This window comes from Myotis nattereri (assembly GCF_964212035.1).
Source record: "Myotis nattereri genome assembly, chromosome: 9".
NCBI lineage: Eukaryota > Metazoa > Chordata > Mammalia > Chiroptera > Vespertilionidae > Myotis > Myotis nattereri.
In genome coordinates this window covers 29,713,765-29,728,313 of record NC_138084.1, presented here as the reverse complement: position 1 = coordinate 29,728,313, position 14,549 = coordinate 29,713,765, and the positions used below count along the sequence as shown (strand labels likewise).

Genomic DNA, 14,549 nt, shown 5'->3' with positions numbered 1-14,549 from the left:
GATAACAGGGGGCTACTGTATATTAAAAAAAAGCAGTAACCAAAAGAATATACTGCAAAATTCAGGTAGTATTATTATTCGTTTGGCTCCATAGAGCTAACCAAAACATATCTCAAATGAACAAATTAAGTGTTCTGTTACAAATTCAGGAATGAACACAGCAGTAGTCACAAATATTAAGGCCTTTAAAAGATGATGTTACCTTGGAAACACATATTCTTAGATTAATTTTTATTAAAGATAGTATTATAAACTCTGAAATCATAAGCAGGCTATCTCAGAAATCACTTGACCAGAAATCGAACCCGAGACCCTTTGGTTCTTGGGCCGACGCTGTAACCACTGAGAAAAACTGGCCAGGGCTGCTTAGCTTTTTAGCATCTTGTCTTTGAAGCTTAGGAATACAGCATATCCCTTAAGGGGAAAATGCAGATTATCTTGTTTATTTATTTATTTTTAAATGTTTATTTATTTTTTAATATATTTTTATTGATCTCAGAGAGGAAGGAAGGGAGACAGAAACATCAATGATGAGAGCAAATCATTGATTGGCTGCCTCCAACTTGCCCCCTACTGGGAGTCGAGCCCACAACCTGGGCATATGCCCTGACCAGAGTCGAACTATGACCTCTTGGTTCCTACGTAGACATTCCACCACTGAGCCATTCTGGCCGGGCCTGTTTATTTCTTTGTAACTTCCCCTTCTCCCAAATTTTGGTTCCTAAAGGATTGGCTGTATTGGCATACAGAACAACAACTGTTGTCTTTTCAGCCTTGTGAAATGGCTAGAAACTCTGCAGGTTTCTTTGCCTCTCAGCAAAGGCCCTCTGCCCAGATTCTCAGCCTCTTAACCTGTGGCAAAAATTAGTAAATACTCCCAGGGAAATTGGCAGAATGTTGGCTTATCTCTTGCAGTTCTCTTCACTAGTGGATCTTGTCCCTTAAATCTTATTGCCTCAACAGTTTTCCAAAGCCTTAGAGATGTTGTTTATACTTTGTTTTTTTTTTCTAGTTATTTTGATAAGAACACTGGTCTGCCAGAGCTTTACCATCAGAGGTAGAAACAAAAGTTTCCTATTACTTCTTGAAAGGAACACACTGAGTAATGAGATTTGAACAGTTAAACAAATATATGTCATCAGTATACTATTTTTTAAAATGCACTTCCTACTGTATGAATTCTACCTATTCTTAAAGGTTCAATTCAAGCAAATAAAAGTGACTGTGTGTATTCTGTAAATTACCAAGCTCTATACAAACATAAGATATACAGTCATGTGACACCTAACAACGGGGATACATTCTGAGAAATGCGTTGTTAGTGATTTCATCATTGCGTGAACATCACGGAATGCACTTTCACAAACCTTGATGGAATAGCCTACTACTGTAATTGTATATGCTATACTTTTATATGACTAGCAACGTAGTAGGTTTGCTTATACCAGCATGACCACCAACATGAGTTATGCATTGTGCTATAATGTTAGGATGGCTACATCACTGGACAATAGGAATTTCCAGCTCCATTATCTTATGTGACCACCATCGTATATGCGATCTGTTATTGGTTGAAATGTTGTCACAGGGCACATGACTATATTTGTTCTGGAGAGCCTTTTCTGATTACTCAACTCAGCAAATTGTGATCTTATATGAACTTATCTCCTCCTTGGAATCCTCTTTGAGTGTTAACAAAAAGTAGATGCCAGTAAGTAAAATATATAAAATACAACAAATTCACAGAACACTGTTAATACTTACGTGTTTCCATTCATGTAGATAAGGAAGATATATTTTCCCATTTGCATCAACATGCTTTCCTGTTTTAATAGTCATTGAACTAGTAGGCTTAACAAAACAGATAGGGGGGTTATATGGGTATGTGTCCAGCAGCCACAGGCATATTGGAATATTGTATGTATTACCTGAGAGAGAAAGAAACTACAGTTACTCCATTTTTTTATTATTTTTCAATAATGGCTACTTAGTAGGCGAGCAAAGAGAGCTACAAGTAAGCAACACTTTTTAAAAATCACAACAAATATTTTAATATTTCAAAGTTCTGTTTAAGATCAGTTTCTTAAATTTTCAGTTTGTAAAATACATCAGTAGTATTCAGTGGGTAATTGATCACTACTCTGCTAAGTGTGGGCTTGCTGCCCTAAAAGCATTCTTCATGAATTATCTTTCAACTCAATCCATTCTTTGCTACTTGACCCCTGACATTTCAGTTAATAATGTTCACTGAGAAGGGTCATACAAGGAAGACCATGGATTATGGTATCCTATCAGAAAGTGATAAAATTCTGTTGCCAAAGCTAATCCAACAGTCAAACAGATGCTGATTGGTGGCCACAAGTTGACCAATTCATATGGCATTTTCAGTAATAGTTATTCAATCAATGATGTCATCTTGTTCTCTTTGCTTTATGTAACAGAATCTCTTTCAGTTGAGAAATCTGACTTTAAAGCCTCTATTTTAGCCACTACACTGTACAGCTACCACTGTTAGAAAAGTCTGAATGGGGTGGAATGCTGAACTAGGAGGCATGTAAGATTCTAGTTTTAAGATTCTCTGAATCCATGAAACGTCAGCACAAGGAGTCACTTATTGATATACTGTATGTTGGTAGGAAGGGAAAGAGTAAGCTGAAATAGTAGGTGCTGCTGCCAAATGAAGTTCAATTTCAACAGAAGTTAAATCTCTACATCATCATGAAAATCATGAGGAAATAGGTTTAATTTACTTATAACTCTTTGAAATATATTATGTGAATCAAAATGCGTCTATACTGGAAACATAAATTACATAAGATATTTACCTCTATAAAGCACAGGAACTGTTCCAGTGAGGTTCATTAGTTCCCTGGAACTGCCATCATTAAAAACTGAAAGGAAAGAATAATGATTTAAACATGAGCACTGTAGATGTTCCCATTAAGTTATTCTTTCAGAAGTGCTGGTTAAAACTCATTATTACCCTTGAAACGCGTTAACTTGTTAAATGTATCGTCCATTTTGCCAAATAACAGAGTATCCTTTGTTGATTCACTCAATGCGATCAGTTTTTAAATGAGTAAAGAAAAGATGCTTTGAATTACTTGGAAAAATGAATATGAGTGCTACAATCACAGTAATTATGAGCTCTGCTTCCCCAACTAACACGATTATAAAATTACATAAAAAACACTATGAACTAATACCATACTAAATGTTAGTTTAATATCATAAAATTTTAGATTCCCCATGTTTAGCCCAAACATAGCATCAAACCAGTTTTTAAAAAGAGTTTTCACAATAAAATATAGACACCTCTTAATACGAATATTTCTCATACCATGTCACACAAATTCTTCTAACTATAATTGATTGATTAAATAAGGCACACATAATTTGTATTATATTGGCTGCTATTATTTGTAATGATTTGGAATTAACTCTGTACCACATATGGAAAAGGCTGTAATGTGAAGTACAAGAACAAAATACTGTTGACCTTTAGTTCTTTTACTTACTACTGACAATTACAAACTATGCTGTAATTTATTCTGATTTTGTGGTTTTGTTTTCTTTTTTAAAAAAACACATCTTATTTAAATTACGACTTACTTTATTCTAAAAGCATATTGATAATAATGGTTTGGACATGGTCTGGCCATATAACGCTAATGTAAGGTTTGTTCAATGATGTTGGAGTCTTTGTTACTCTTTTAGCATGAAGTAAAAACTGTCACAGTAAAATTCTAGCTCCAGTCCCCCTCCATCCCACCCCACCCCATTGAAGCCAGTTTTAAATAAACTAATTTTGGTAAGACAAGTCTTTTTGCAGATCTAGGTACCATTGTACAGTACGTGGACATGAAGTAGAATCGTGCCCTAAGTTTGAAAGAGAACTTGAAGTTCACGTCTTTGTTGTTCAGGAAACTCAGGACTGATTGTCCCTCTGTTGCCTCCCACCTCTCCTCACCAGGCTCCTAACGTTTCCAAAGCTCTAGGGGTGAGGGGAGTTTAGATCGAGAGTCTCAGCTACAAATTCAGCTCCTTGTCCTTGGTGCCAAGGGACTCCTAATGGACAGGAGCTCTTGGCCCTGGCACATAAGGTATGGAGCCAAAAAGACTATTTTTAAAAAAAGGAACAACTTTAGGTATTGTTATTTCTTACTTAAAACCCAACTTCACTCATCTCAATAACGAAACTGTCACCTACACACTCTACAGAATTAAGCGTCATATTTTAAAAATGTTTTCCTCATCTACAAAATGAGTGATGGTCCAGCATATAATTGCTGCATGTCTTCCTAAGAATATTCAGAGATGCTGGGAGTAGGAAGGAATGTGTCAGTAGCTAATTAACTTTAGGATACACTACAATATATTCTCTCCCCTCTTGGTGAGGTAGCATATTAAAGGCTCTGAGAAACATTGTAATACTGCTGCAAAGAAGCCCACTTAATTTTGTTTAGTATGTCACTACTTAAACTTAACCATAGAACCCAAACTCCCAGCAACATTCTTCACAACTATGGATAATGCTTTGGGAAATGATTAACTAAAACATCTTTAACATCCCCTCTAGGTCTAAATTTGCAGAGCTATATCTTAGAGTACCCTTTTAACACTTAAAATAACTAAACAAATATAAGACATTATTATTAGATCTTGTAATTTTCTATCCCTCCAGCACTTATATTAGTTGGAGGTTTAGTCCTACAATAGAAAAAAACAACAATCTTAAAAGGAAAATGAAAAACCTACAATAATTAACAAAAGGAGCAAACTCAAAGTAAGTGATTAATATTTTATTATGTAAACTCACCATAAGAATCCAATACAGGTTTGAGATCTTTGTACAATGTAATGACATTGATAGTTTCACGTACAGTTAGGTCTCTGTATTTGTACTGAAAAGCAAAATCACAAGAATTTAGTTTAAAACCAATGTACATATTTTACTGCTAGGTTAATTTTCTTAAATCTTATTTTTTAATAGCACTCTTCTTTAAAGTATAATGGTTCTGACTAATCATTAACATTAAAGCCTGAAAAATTTAAAGTTATTTGTGTAAAGCAAGATGGACTAATGGTATAAATATACCTCCATAAATTGCTAAAATGACATAGGAGGGTGTTAACTAAAAGTTATATTTAAGTTGGGAGCTAAGATAATGTTCAAAGGAAAAAGTGATCTGTAATATATAAAAAGATAATATAATGTTGTATGTCAACTGTACCTCAAAATAAAATAGGTCAAGGCAGGTGCAGCAAAGTACTATGATGGGTGCAGGGTCCCCCAATCAGATAAAGAATCAAGAACCAGCCCTAACCAGTTTGGCTCAGTGGATAGAGGGTCGGCCTGTGGACTGAAAGGTACCAGGTTTGATTCTAGTCAAGGGCATGTACCTTCGTTGCGGGCACATCCCCAGTAGGAGGTGTGCAGGAGGCAGCTGATCGATGTTTCTCTCTCATCCGTGTTTCTAACTCTCTATCCCTTTCCCTTCCTCTCTGTGAAAAATCAATAAAATATATTTAAAAAAAAAAAAAGAATCAAGAACCATCACCTTGCCCTAGCTGGCTTGGCTCAGTGGACAGAGCGTCAACCTGTGGACTGAAGGGTCCCATGTTCGATTCCAGCCAAGGGCACATGCCTGGGTTGTGGGCTCCATCCCCAGTGGGGGACGTGCAGGAGGCAGCCAATCAATGATTCTCTCTCATCATTGAATCTACCTCTATCTCTGTTTCTATCTCTCTCTCCTTCTCCCTTCCTCTCTGAAATCAATAAATATATTATAAAAAAAAAGAAAAGAAAAAAAAAAGAACCATCACCTGTGTCTAGGGTCCTGGCTATCAATTCCTACAGGAACCACACCCAACTGAAAGAATAGCACCTGAAGCTAGTCCTCCACCAGAGTATGAAATTTCACAAATTGATGCTCCTTACTATTCCTACCATCTGTTTATTGGCTGGATAGAAAAGATGCTGATACTCGGAATTAATATTATCACTGGTAGGAGACTCAGTTTTTTAGATATTGGGCCAAAAAACTAAAAGATAGGTAGAATGCCTTCTTCCACCTCTCCCCTACATCATTTTTGTTTCTTAGGGTAAAGAGAGGTTAGACAGAGAGGGAGGCAGCTTCCTCTAGAGCAGCGGTTCTCAACCCGTGGGTCGCGACCCCTTTGGGGGTTGAACGACCCTTTCACAGGGGTCGCCTAAGACCATCGGAAAACACATATATAATTACATATTGTTTTTGTGATTAATCACTACGCTTTAATTATGTTCAATTTCTAACAATGAAAATACATCCTGCATATCAGATATTTACATTATGATTCATAACAGTAGCAAAATTACAGTTAAGAAGTAGCAACGAAAATAATTTTATGGTTGGGGGTCACCACAACATGAGGAACTGTATTAAAGAGTTGCGGCATTAGGAAGGTTGAGAACCACTGCTCTAGAGGAAGCCTAGAAATCTTAATTATGGTTTTAAAATTCAAAATCATTATCTGAATATTGTTGTCCATATTTATACTTAATACTATGTTATCAATTTAAAGATCAAAAATTGCATGGAAAAGACACTCTTCAGTCACACAGTATGTAAAACAATGTACTGTTTTTTAAAAAGTGATATATAAATGTTACAACATAGGTCTGGGCCACAATTTTCTAGGGCTCCCTAAAACTTTCTCGACAATTAAGAATAACTACTTTATCAAAAGAAAACCAAGAAGACTAGAAGATACTAGACAACCAAGAGAAGAAATATTTTGAAAACTGTCACTTTCTGCCCTAGCTGGTTTGGCTCAGTGGATAGAGCATCGGCCTGCGGACTCAAGGGTCCCAGGTTCGATTCCGGCAAGGGCATGTACCTTGGTTGCGTGCCGGGAGCCGGTCCATGCTTGCTGTTTCAAGGGACCTGGCATATATGGCATACTGTTCTTACTATGTTTGCTCACCTTCTTGGCACTATGTGTTTTAACCAAGGTCTCTGAGAAAGGTTGTTCCCCAGGTAGGGATTTTCCCCTGAAGTTAGGGAGGGAATAAAACCTCTTAACTAAGTGCCAGGTGGGAAATTAATCACTTTAACTATGAACAATCATGCTTAAGCTACATAATCTTTACTCCCTGGAATGGAGATAAGAAACGCCCTAACCTTTGTAATAGAGATTGATAGGATTGAATCAACTGGTATAAATACAGATGTAACAAGACAGCAAGAGACAGAGAGAGAGACAGAAATTGGCACAGAACCTACACAGAACGTTCTCTAGAGACAGAAGAACTTCGCTGGAGAGAACATGGCAAAAGATCCTGGACAGAAACTGGCCTCAGAACCTAGAGACAGAACCTAGCGAGAGAACATGGCAAAAGATCCTGGACTGAACCTGACTACAGAAATTGGCAAGAGAACCTGACTAGAACCTGGTGACTGAACCTGGCTGGAGAACCTGGACAGAACCTGGCTGGAGAACCTAGTGAAGGAACATGGCTACAGAACCTGGCTGGAGAACCTGGAGAACCTGGCTGGAGAACCTAGCAAGAGACCATGGACACAGAACCTGGCTGGAGATCCTAACCAGAACTTCGCTGGAGATCCAGACCAGAACTTGGCTGGAGATCCTGGCTAGGCTGCTGATCAACTGAACGCTGTCCCCGTGTCATTCCTTCTTCGCCGACTCCGTCCACACCTTTGGGGACCCCTGGACCTGCTGGGGTTGGACCCCAGCAGTTGCGGGCACATCCCCAGTAGGAGGTGTGCAGGAGGCAGCTGATCAAAGTTTTTCTCTCATCGATGTTTCTAACTCCCTATCCCTCTCCCTTCCTCTCTGTAAAAAATCAATAAAATATATATTTTTTAAAAAAAGAAAAAAAGAAAACTGTCACTTTCTCTATAGAGGTTATGTTCTTTTCAACCAAAGACTACAGACGAGGAAAAGAAATTTTTTTTTCAAAGAAATAAGCTTATAAACATAACTAGAGGCCCAGTGCACGAGATTCGTGCACTTGGGGGGCCCCTCAGCCCGGCCCGCACCCTCTCGCAATCCGGGAGCCCTCAGGGGATGTCTGACTGATGGCTTAGGCCCACTCCCTGTCAATCGGACATCCTTAGCGCTGCTGTGGAGGTGGGAAAGGCTTCTGCCACTGCTGCTGTGCAGTGCGACCACCAGGGGGCAGCTCCTGTGTTGAGCGTCTGCCCCCTGGTGTCAGTGGACATCATAGCAACCAGTCATTCCACCGTTCAGTTGATTTGCATATTAGCCTTTTATTATATAGGATATTTTATTAATATTGAAAACTGTTTACATTACTTCAATGTCTATCATTCTTTTTTATTTACATCTCTGTGTGTTTTTTTCCCAGGTCAGTTTTTTTTTATTGTTGCTGTTGTTAATCCTCCTCCAAGGATATTTTTTTCCATTGATTTTTTTTTTAGAGAGTGGAAGGGAGTGGGAGAGTCAGAGAGAAATCAATGTGAGAGACACATCAGGACACCGGTGACTGAACCAGCAACTCAGGTACTTGTTGGAATCGAACCTGGGACCCTTCAGTCCACAGGCCAACACTCTAACTACTGAGCTAAACCAGCTAGGGTCTATCATTCTTTTTTTTTTTTTTCCTATCATTCTTGCTCTGACAAACATCCAAAGCTAACCCAGTGAATTACACAAGAATCAACTCTCAATTACTTCATATACATCTTATTCCAATTAGGTTTGGTAAATGTAAGGGGGGAAAACAAACGCCCAGTATACTCTGGTATCAGGTGCCATATTTGAAGTTATTACCAAAATAATTCATAGCTTTAATAGACAAAATCCCTGGTGTGTTTTTTTTAAAAGAAAATTTACACTAGTCTCGAACTGTGAGGATTATAAATTAAGTTCAAAGCAAATAAATTCATGTTATAAGCATACAATTAAAGATATTTACCTTTATCGCCAATAGACATGAAAAGATGCTCAATGTCACTAATCATCAGAGAAATGCAAATTAAAACCATAATGAGATATCACCTCACACCTGTCAGAATGACTATAATCAATAAATCATCAAACAAGTGGTGGGGAGGATGTGGATAAAGTGGAACTCTGATGCACTGCTGGTGGGAATGCAGATTGGTGCAGCTACTGTGGGAAAACAGGAGGTTCCTCAAAAAAATAAAAAGTGGAATTGCTTTATGACCCAACAATTCCACTTCTGGGTATATTTCCAAAGAAACCAAAAACACTAATTCAAAAGAATGTATGCAACCCTATGTTCATTGCAATGTTAACTACAATACTCAAGATATGGCCCTAGCTCAGTGATGGTGAACCTATGGTATGCGTGTCAGAGGTGACACAACTCATTTTTTTGGTTATTTCTTTGTTAAATGGCATTTAAATATATAAAATAAATATAAAAAATATACATCTTTGTTTTACTATGGTTGCAAATATCAAAAAATTTCTATATGTGACACGGCACCAGAGTTAAGTTAGGGTTTTTCAAAATGCTGACACGCTGAGCTCAAAAGGTTCGCCATCACTGCCTTAGCCGGTTTGGCTCAGTGGATAGAGCTTTGGCCTGAGGACTGAAGGGTCCCAGGTTTGATTCTGGTCAAGGGCACATGCCTGGATGGCATGCTCAACCCCCAGAAGGGGGTGTGCAGGAGGAAGCTGATCAATGATTCTCTCTCATCACTGATGTTTCAATCTCTCTCTCCCTTTCCCTTCTCTGAAATCAGTGAAAATATATTTTTAAAAAAGATATGAAAGCAACCCAAGTGTCCATCAATAGACAAGTGGGTAAACAAGACATAGTGAATAAACGCAATGGAATATTACTCAGTCATAAAAAAGAATGAAATCTTACCATTTGTGACAGCATGAATGGACCTAGAGGACATTAATGCTAAGTGAAATAAGTCAGACAGAGAAATACAAATACTATATGATTTCACTTTTATGTGGAATCTAAAGAACAAAACAAACAAACAAATAAAATAGAAACAGACTCATAGATACAGAGAACAGACTGATGGCTACCAGCGGTGAGGGGGCTGGGAGGCTGGGTGAAAGAGGTGAAGGATTAAAAAATACAAACTGGTAGTCACAAAACTGTCATGGGATGTCAAATGCAGCGTAAAGAACACACCCAAGAATACTGTAACGACTATGTAAGGCGCCAGGTGGAAATACCTGAGGGAACACTTTGCAAAGTATCTGCTTATCTAACCACTATGCTGTGCACCTGAAACTAATACAAAGTAATAAAGAATGTGAACTGCAATTGAAAAACAAGATTTAAAACGTAAATGAAAAGACAGTTGCTCTGAGCAAACCAAAGCCCCTGAGATGGTAATGCAATTCTCTCTATTTCACCCGAGGTAGGGAGAGAATGGTACCTTTGGCTCCTCTGGGCGTTTTTGCCTAAATGGAGCCTGTTCACCAAGTCACTGCTCCCCCGCGGGTCGGGGACGGAGCTGTGTGAGGAATACAAAGCGGGGAGACACAAGCTCCGGGGCTTCGAGGGAAGGGCCAGAGCTGACGATCCCTACACTGGAGTGCAGGGCTGCTCCAGATCGACAATTAAATACAACCTTCCTTTCGTGTCTATAAAAACGAAAACGAAAACTGTTCTGCCCCACAGACTGCTCCGAACTCAACCCAAAGAGAAGGGGGCGGGCCGCAGGTGGCAGACGGCCTCCACCCCGCGCCTTTGTTGACAGCCGCCGCCCCCCACCCTCGCCGGCCTGGCATCGGGAACGGGCACCAGGCGACCGGAACCTCTGGGTCCGGGCCGCACAGGCGCCCGAGGACCACACCGGGCTCCCGGCCGGTGGGCCGGGCAGGCTCGCTGGACTGGTCGGGCCATGCCGGCCCGGGCGCGGAAGGCGGCGGTGGGCGCGCGCCGGGGCGAGCGCGTCGCGGCCTCACCTTGGACACCATCTTCTTGAGCTGGCTCTCCGACACGGCCATGGCGGCCACCGCGCCGCTCCGTCCCCGCAGGCAGAGGGTCAGCCGCGCCGGGGCCGCCCAGCCCGCCCCACAGCACTGAGCACCAAGCAGCCAGCCCCCCGCCGCCCCGCCCCTAACTACAGGAAGTCGGCCGCCACGACATTCTTTCCGCTTCCGTTACGTCACTTCCGAGGTCAGCGCTGAAGCTGGGTGGTTCCCGCCCACCCGCTGCTCAGGTGCGGCCGCTGGTGCCGAGGGTCGCGACCCGGGGCTGGGGAGATCTGCAGGTGTATCGCAGTTGCCCTCAGACTTGGGGAGCAGGTGCAGGGAGGACAAGTACTGAAGGTATTGCCAGCGAGCTTTAATGGCTGATTCATCGAAAGGGAGGGCACTGGACTGGGCGCCAGACAACTGCCACTGACTTGCCCTTGCGATAATAGCAATGCACTTCCGGCTTGGGCCGAGGCTTTTCACCGTCCAACACGGGCGGCTTGCATTACATGACGCCCCGCGTCTCAGGGTGTGTGTTTGTCTGAAGCTATAAGTTCTTAATACTGCATTCCCAAGGGCCACGTGCAGATTCCTCCTTCACAGGAAGGCTGGCAGTAATTTCTTCAGGAACCATTCCCCTGGGTCAGAACTTCTCTGTGCCCAGACCTCAATGCTAACACAGGCTGCATTTTACTTTGCACTACATTTGTATCCTAACCTGTCCACTGTCAAATCCAAGTCTTTGAGGGCAGGCTCGTCTTCAGATGCTCATTGCCTTGTACAGCACAAGAGCACTTGATCTTGATTGAATTTCTACTTCGGATAAAAGTTGTTCATAGTCATATTAGTCACTGAACATTGCCAGTTTTATAAGTATAATGTTATTCAAGGTATTGTAAACTGTAGTATGGTAATTTGAATGATTCAGCCTAATGCTAACAAGAAACAGGTTGTGGTATTAATTCCCTTCCAAGTTGGCACTTAAGTGAAGGCCACATACACAAAGGGTGTAATCAAAACCACGTGAAAGCATCATTATAAATTGTTGCATGCAAACACAAAAACTATATTGCTTTTAAAACTATGGACACCATACGTTAGTGAAGCAACAGTTCGTCAAAGGAAACTATAAGGCAGTCTATCTTGCCACTGCACCTCTTTTAAGTCACTTAAAAGCTATCTGGTTTTTAAACAGCTTAGGAGTATTTTCACTTAGGCAGGGGTAGAGAATGTCTGGTGCACCTGTGTGCTGTACAACGCTTGAGAAATCATTTGGTCTGGCCCTGCCAAGGAATTAGGGGTGAGTAAATTAAATGTCTGACCAAATATTGTAGGCAAATTTTTAAGTTGATAATTTTGCATGACCTCGAATGATGTTATAAATATCCAAATGGCTCTTGGCAGAATAAAGGTTCCCCACACCTAATTTAGAGCAACTATGCTTTTATTAATTAGGGGAGCGCAATTAAAAAGTTTTCTTGTTAAAAATATTTTTTTAAAGTTTGCAAATAATTAACAAAATACAGTCTCTTCATTTTGCACTTAAGCCACTTAAAATGAAATAACTAAATATCTTGGGGACTATAGAATTATATGAAAGGATCTTTCTCTCCAATCTGAATAAATTTCCTTCCATTCAATAAATTAAACATCTCCCGGTAATTTTAAAGTCAAAGTTTATTTTTTCATAATTTTTGACATTTAAGGAAAATCGCAATGTAAAACTGGAAAAATAAAATATTTATTTCTGCTACAATATCAAAGAATCATTTTAATCCAAGCATCACTAAAACTTAGAACAAGAGACACTGCATGATTTTGGAAAAATAAGAAAGTGAAACTTAATAGCAGCATCACAAATGTCAGATTATTATCAGATCGTAGTGAGGTGGTGGTGGTACTGCTTCTTGACTTGTATTTACAACATAACTGATAATATTCAACATTCAAGGAACTGTCTGATAGAATTACTTCTACGCTGTGGGCTTCTGTAGAGCAAAGGCTGTTTCTCATCTTTGAAAATTCAGATTCTAACATAGTACTTGGAATAATAATAGGTGCTCAATAAATATCTGTTGTATTGTCATGTTTCTATAATTAATGTAGCAAATTCTTGGCAATTCATCTATAATACAGTATCTTGTGGTTAGGTTTAGGTTTTAGAGCATAGTAGACAGTAAAATTATCTAATTTCTCATTAGGTATCTGATATTAGAAAAGGCTAGTTGTATTTCTAAAAAATGTAAGAATCGTTCTTTCAGTTTTACGTTCCTATCTCATACAAATGGACAATGAGGATACATTGTTAGAGTAACACCAAAATAATCTACCCATCTAGTGAACTTACACCAGAACTAATGCTCATCTCTTTCAAATGTCCAAGGTTTTTATACTAGTTAATTCTGGTGGGAATCTTTCCAAGCATATTACTTTCCTACTTTTTAAACACAGGATATAATATAAACAATTATATACTGAATATACTCTTATCTTTTCTTGATTGAAGCTCATCATTATAAACTTTATTGTACTAAATCAGCATTAGATGGATGGTTTCCTCTCTATCTAGAATGTATCTATCCTTTAAACCATTGGGCTCCTATCTCTCTGACCATTTATTTATGATATGCTTTCAAAGCACCTGGACTTCTTTGCAGAACTTATTACATTTTCAATTGTATATTTATTTGTGACATTTGATCACTGTGTATGCCATACTAGATTATAAGGACCTTAAGGGCTTGTACCTAACCCAGGTTTGCTCACCACTGTACCTGCAGTGCCTAAAAATGCAGTGCTGCGGTACAGTGGGCTCCCAGTCAACACTACCTGAATAACCAAATAAGCACCTACCGCAGTGCATACCCCTCTCTGCCATTTGCTGAGGGCAAATCTGGGAAGTCAGGGAATCAATCTTTCTAAAAACTACGTTGGGGGGGAAGTCAGCTCCTACATGAGAATGGAAGGTACAGAACCTCAGCTTTAGGGGCCTGTGGTGACTATTTTGGCTATTAGGCCTTTTCCCTCTACTAGCAATTAGAAAAAGTAGAGGTTGTATGGATAAGTGCCCTTTACCCATGAGATCTTGGTCACTAAAGCTCAGTTTCCTCCTCTATAAAATGAGGATGATAATCCCCACCTCACTGGTTTACAGTGAGGATTCAACAAAATAAAGTGCTCATCACACTGCCTGAAACATCAAGTGTTGATGTTGGTTGTTACTATTAGTTGTATGCCTCCTCAGTAATGATATGCAATCTTTCACATATGAAGATATTGTTATTGAACCATCACCAAAGCATATGTACTCTGATTGTTTCTTTAGGAACTGTTAAAGGATCTGCTCAGAATAATCAGTTCATCCAACCTCTCCCCCTTTAAAACCAATGGCTTTTATGACAACCTATTTTAGCTTAAAAGTAAACTGCTTGGCTTTCATTCACAATCTATTTTCACTGAAAATACACATTTCTCTCTGATTCTACTAATATTACTGTGAATTTATGAGGTGTTAGATCTCTGATAGCCCAGAAAGAGGTTATAGAAAATTTCAAAAAGGACAGTTCCACTGGAAGGTAAACTATACTTTTTCTTCATATATTAAAAAA

At 39.5% G+C, this 14,549-nt stretch overlaps 1 protein-coding gene across 3 annotated transcripts in view; it reads right to left on the bottom strand.

Annotated features, from left to right (window-relative positions):
* TSG101 (tumor susceptibility 101) overlaps positions 1-11,083 on the bottom strand; it is a 29,640-nt gene extending 18,557 nt beyond the window's left edge. Inside the window, exons 1-4 of one of the 3 annotated variants that reach the window (XM_081099579.1) lie at positions 10,930-11,083; positions 4,820-4,904; positions 2,826-2,891; positions 1,765-1,928 (exon numbers count right to left, since the gene is read on the bottom strand). In XM_081099579.1, coding sequence (XP_080955705.1) covers positions 1,765-1,928; positions 2,826-2,891; positions 4,820-4,904; positions 10,930-10,971 — 357 coding nt within the window. In that variant the 5' untranslated portion in view covers positions 10,972-11,083. Of the gene's footprint in view, positions 1-1,764; positions 1,929-2,825; positions 2,892-4,819; positions 4,905-8,941; positions 8,974-10,929 lie in introns of those variants that run through there. The other 2 variants (XM_081099581.1, XM_081099580.1) reach the window with 2 other exon arrangements.
* Positions 11,084-14,549: the final 3,466 nt, after the last annotated feature.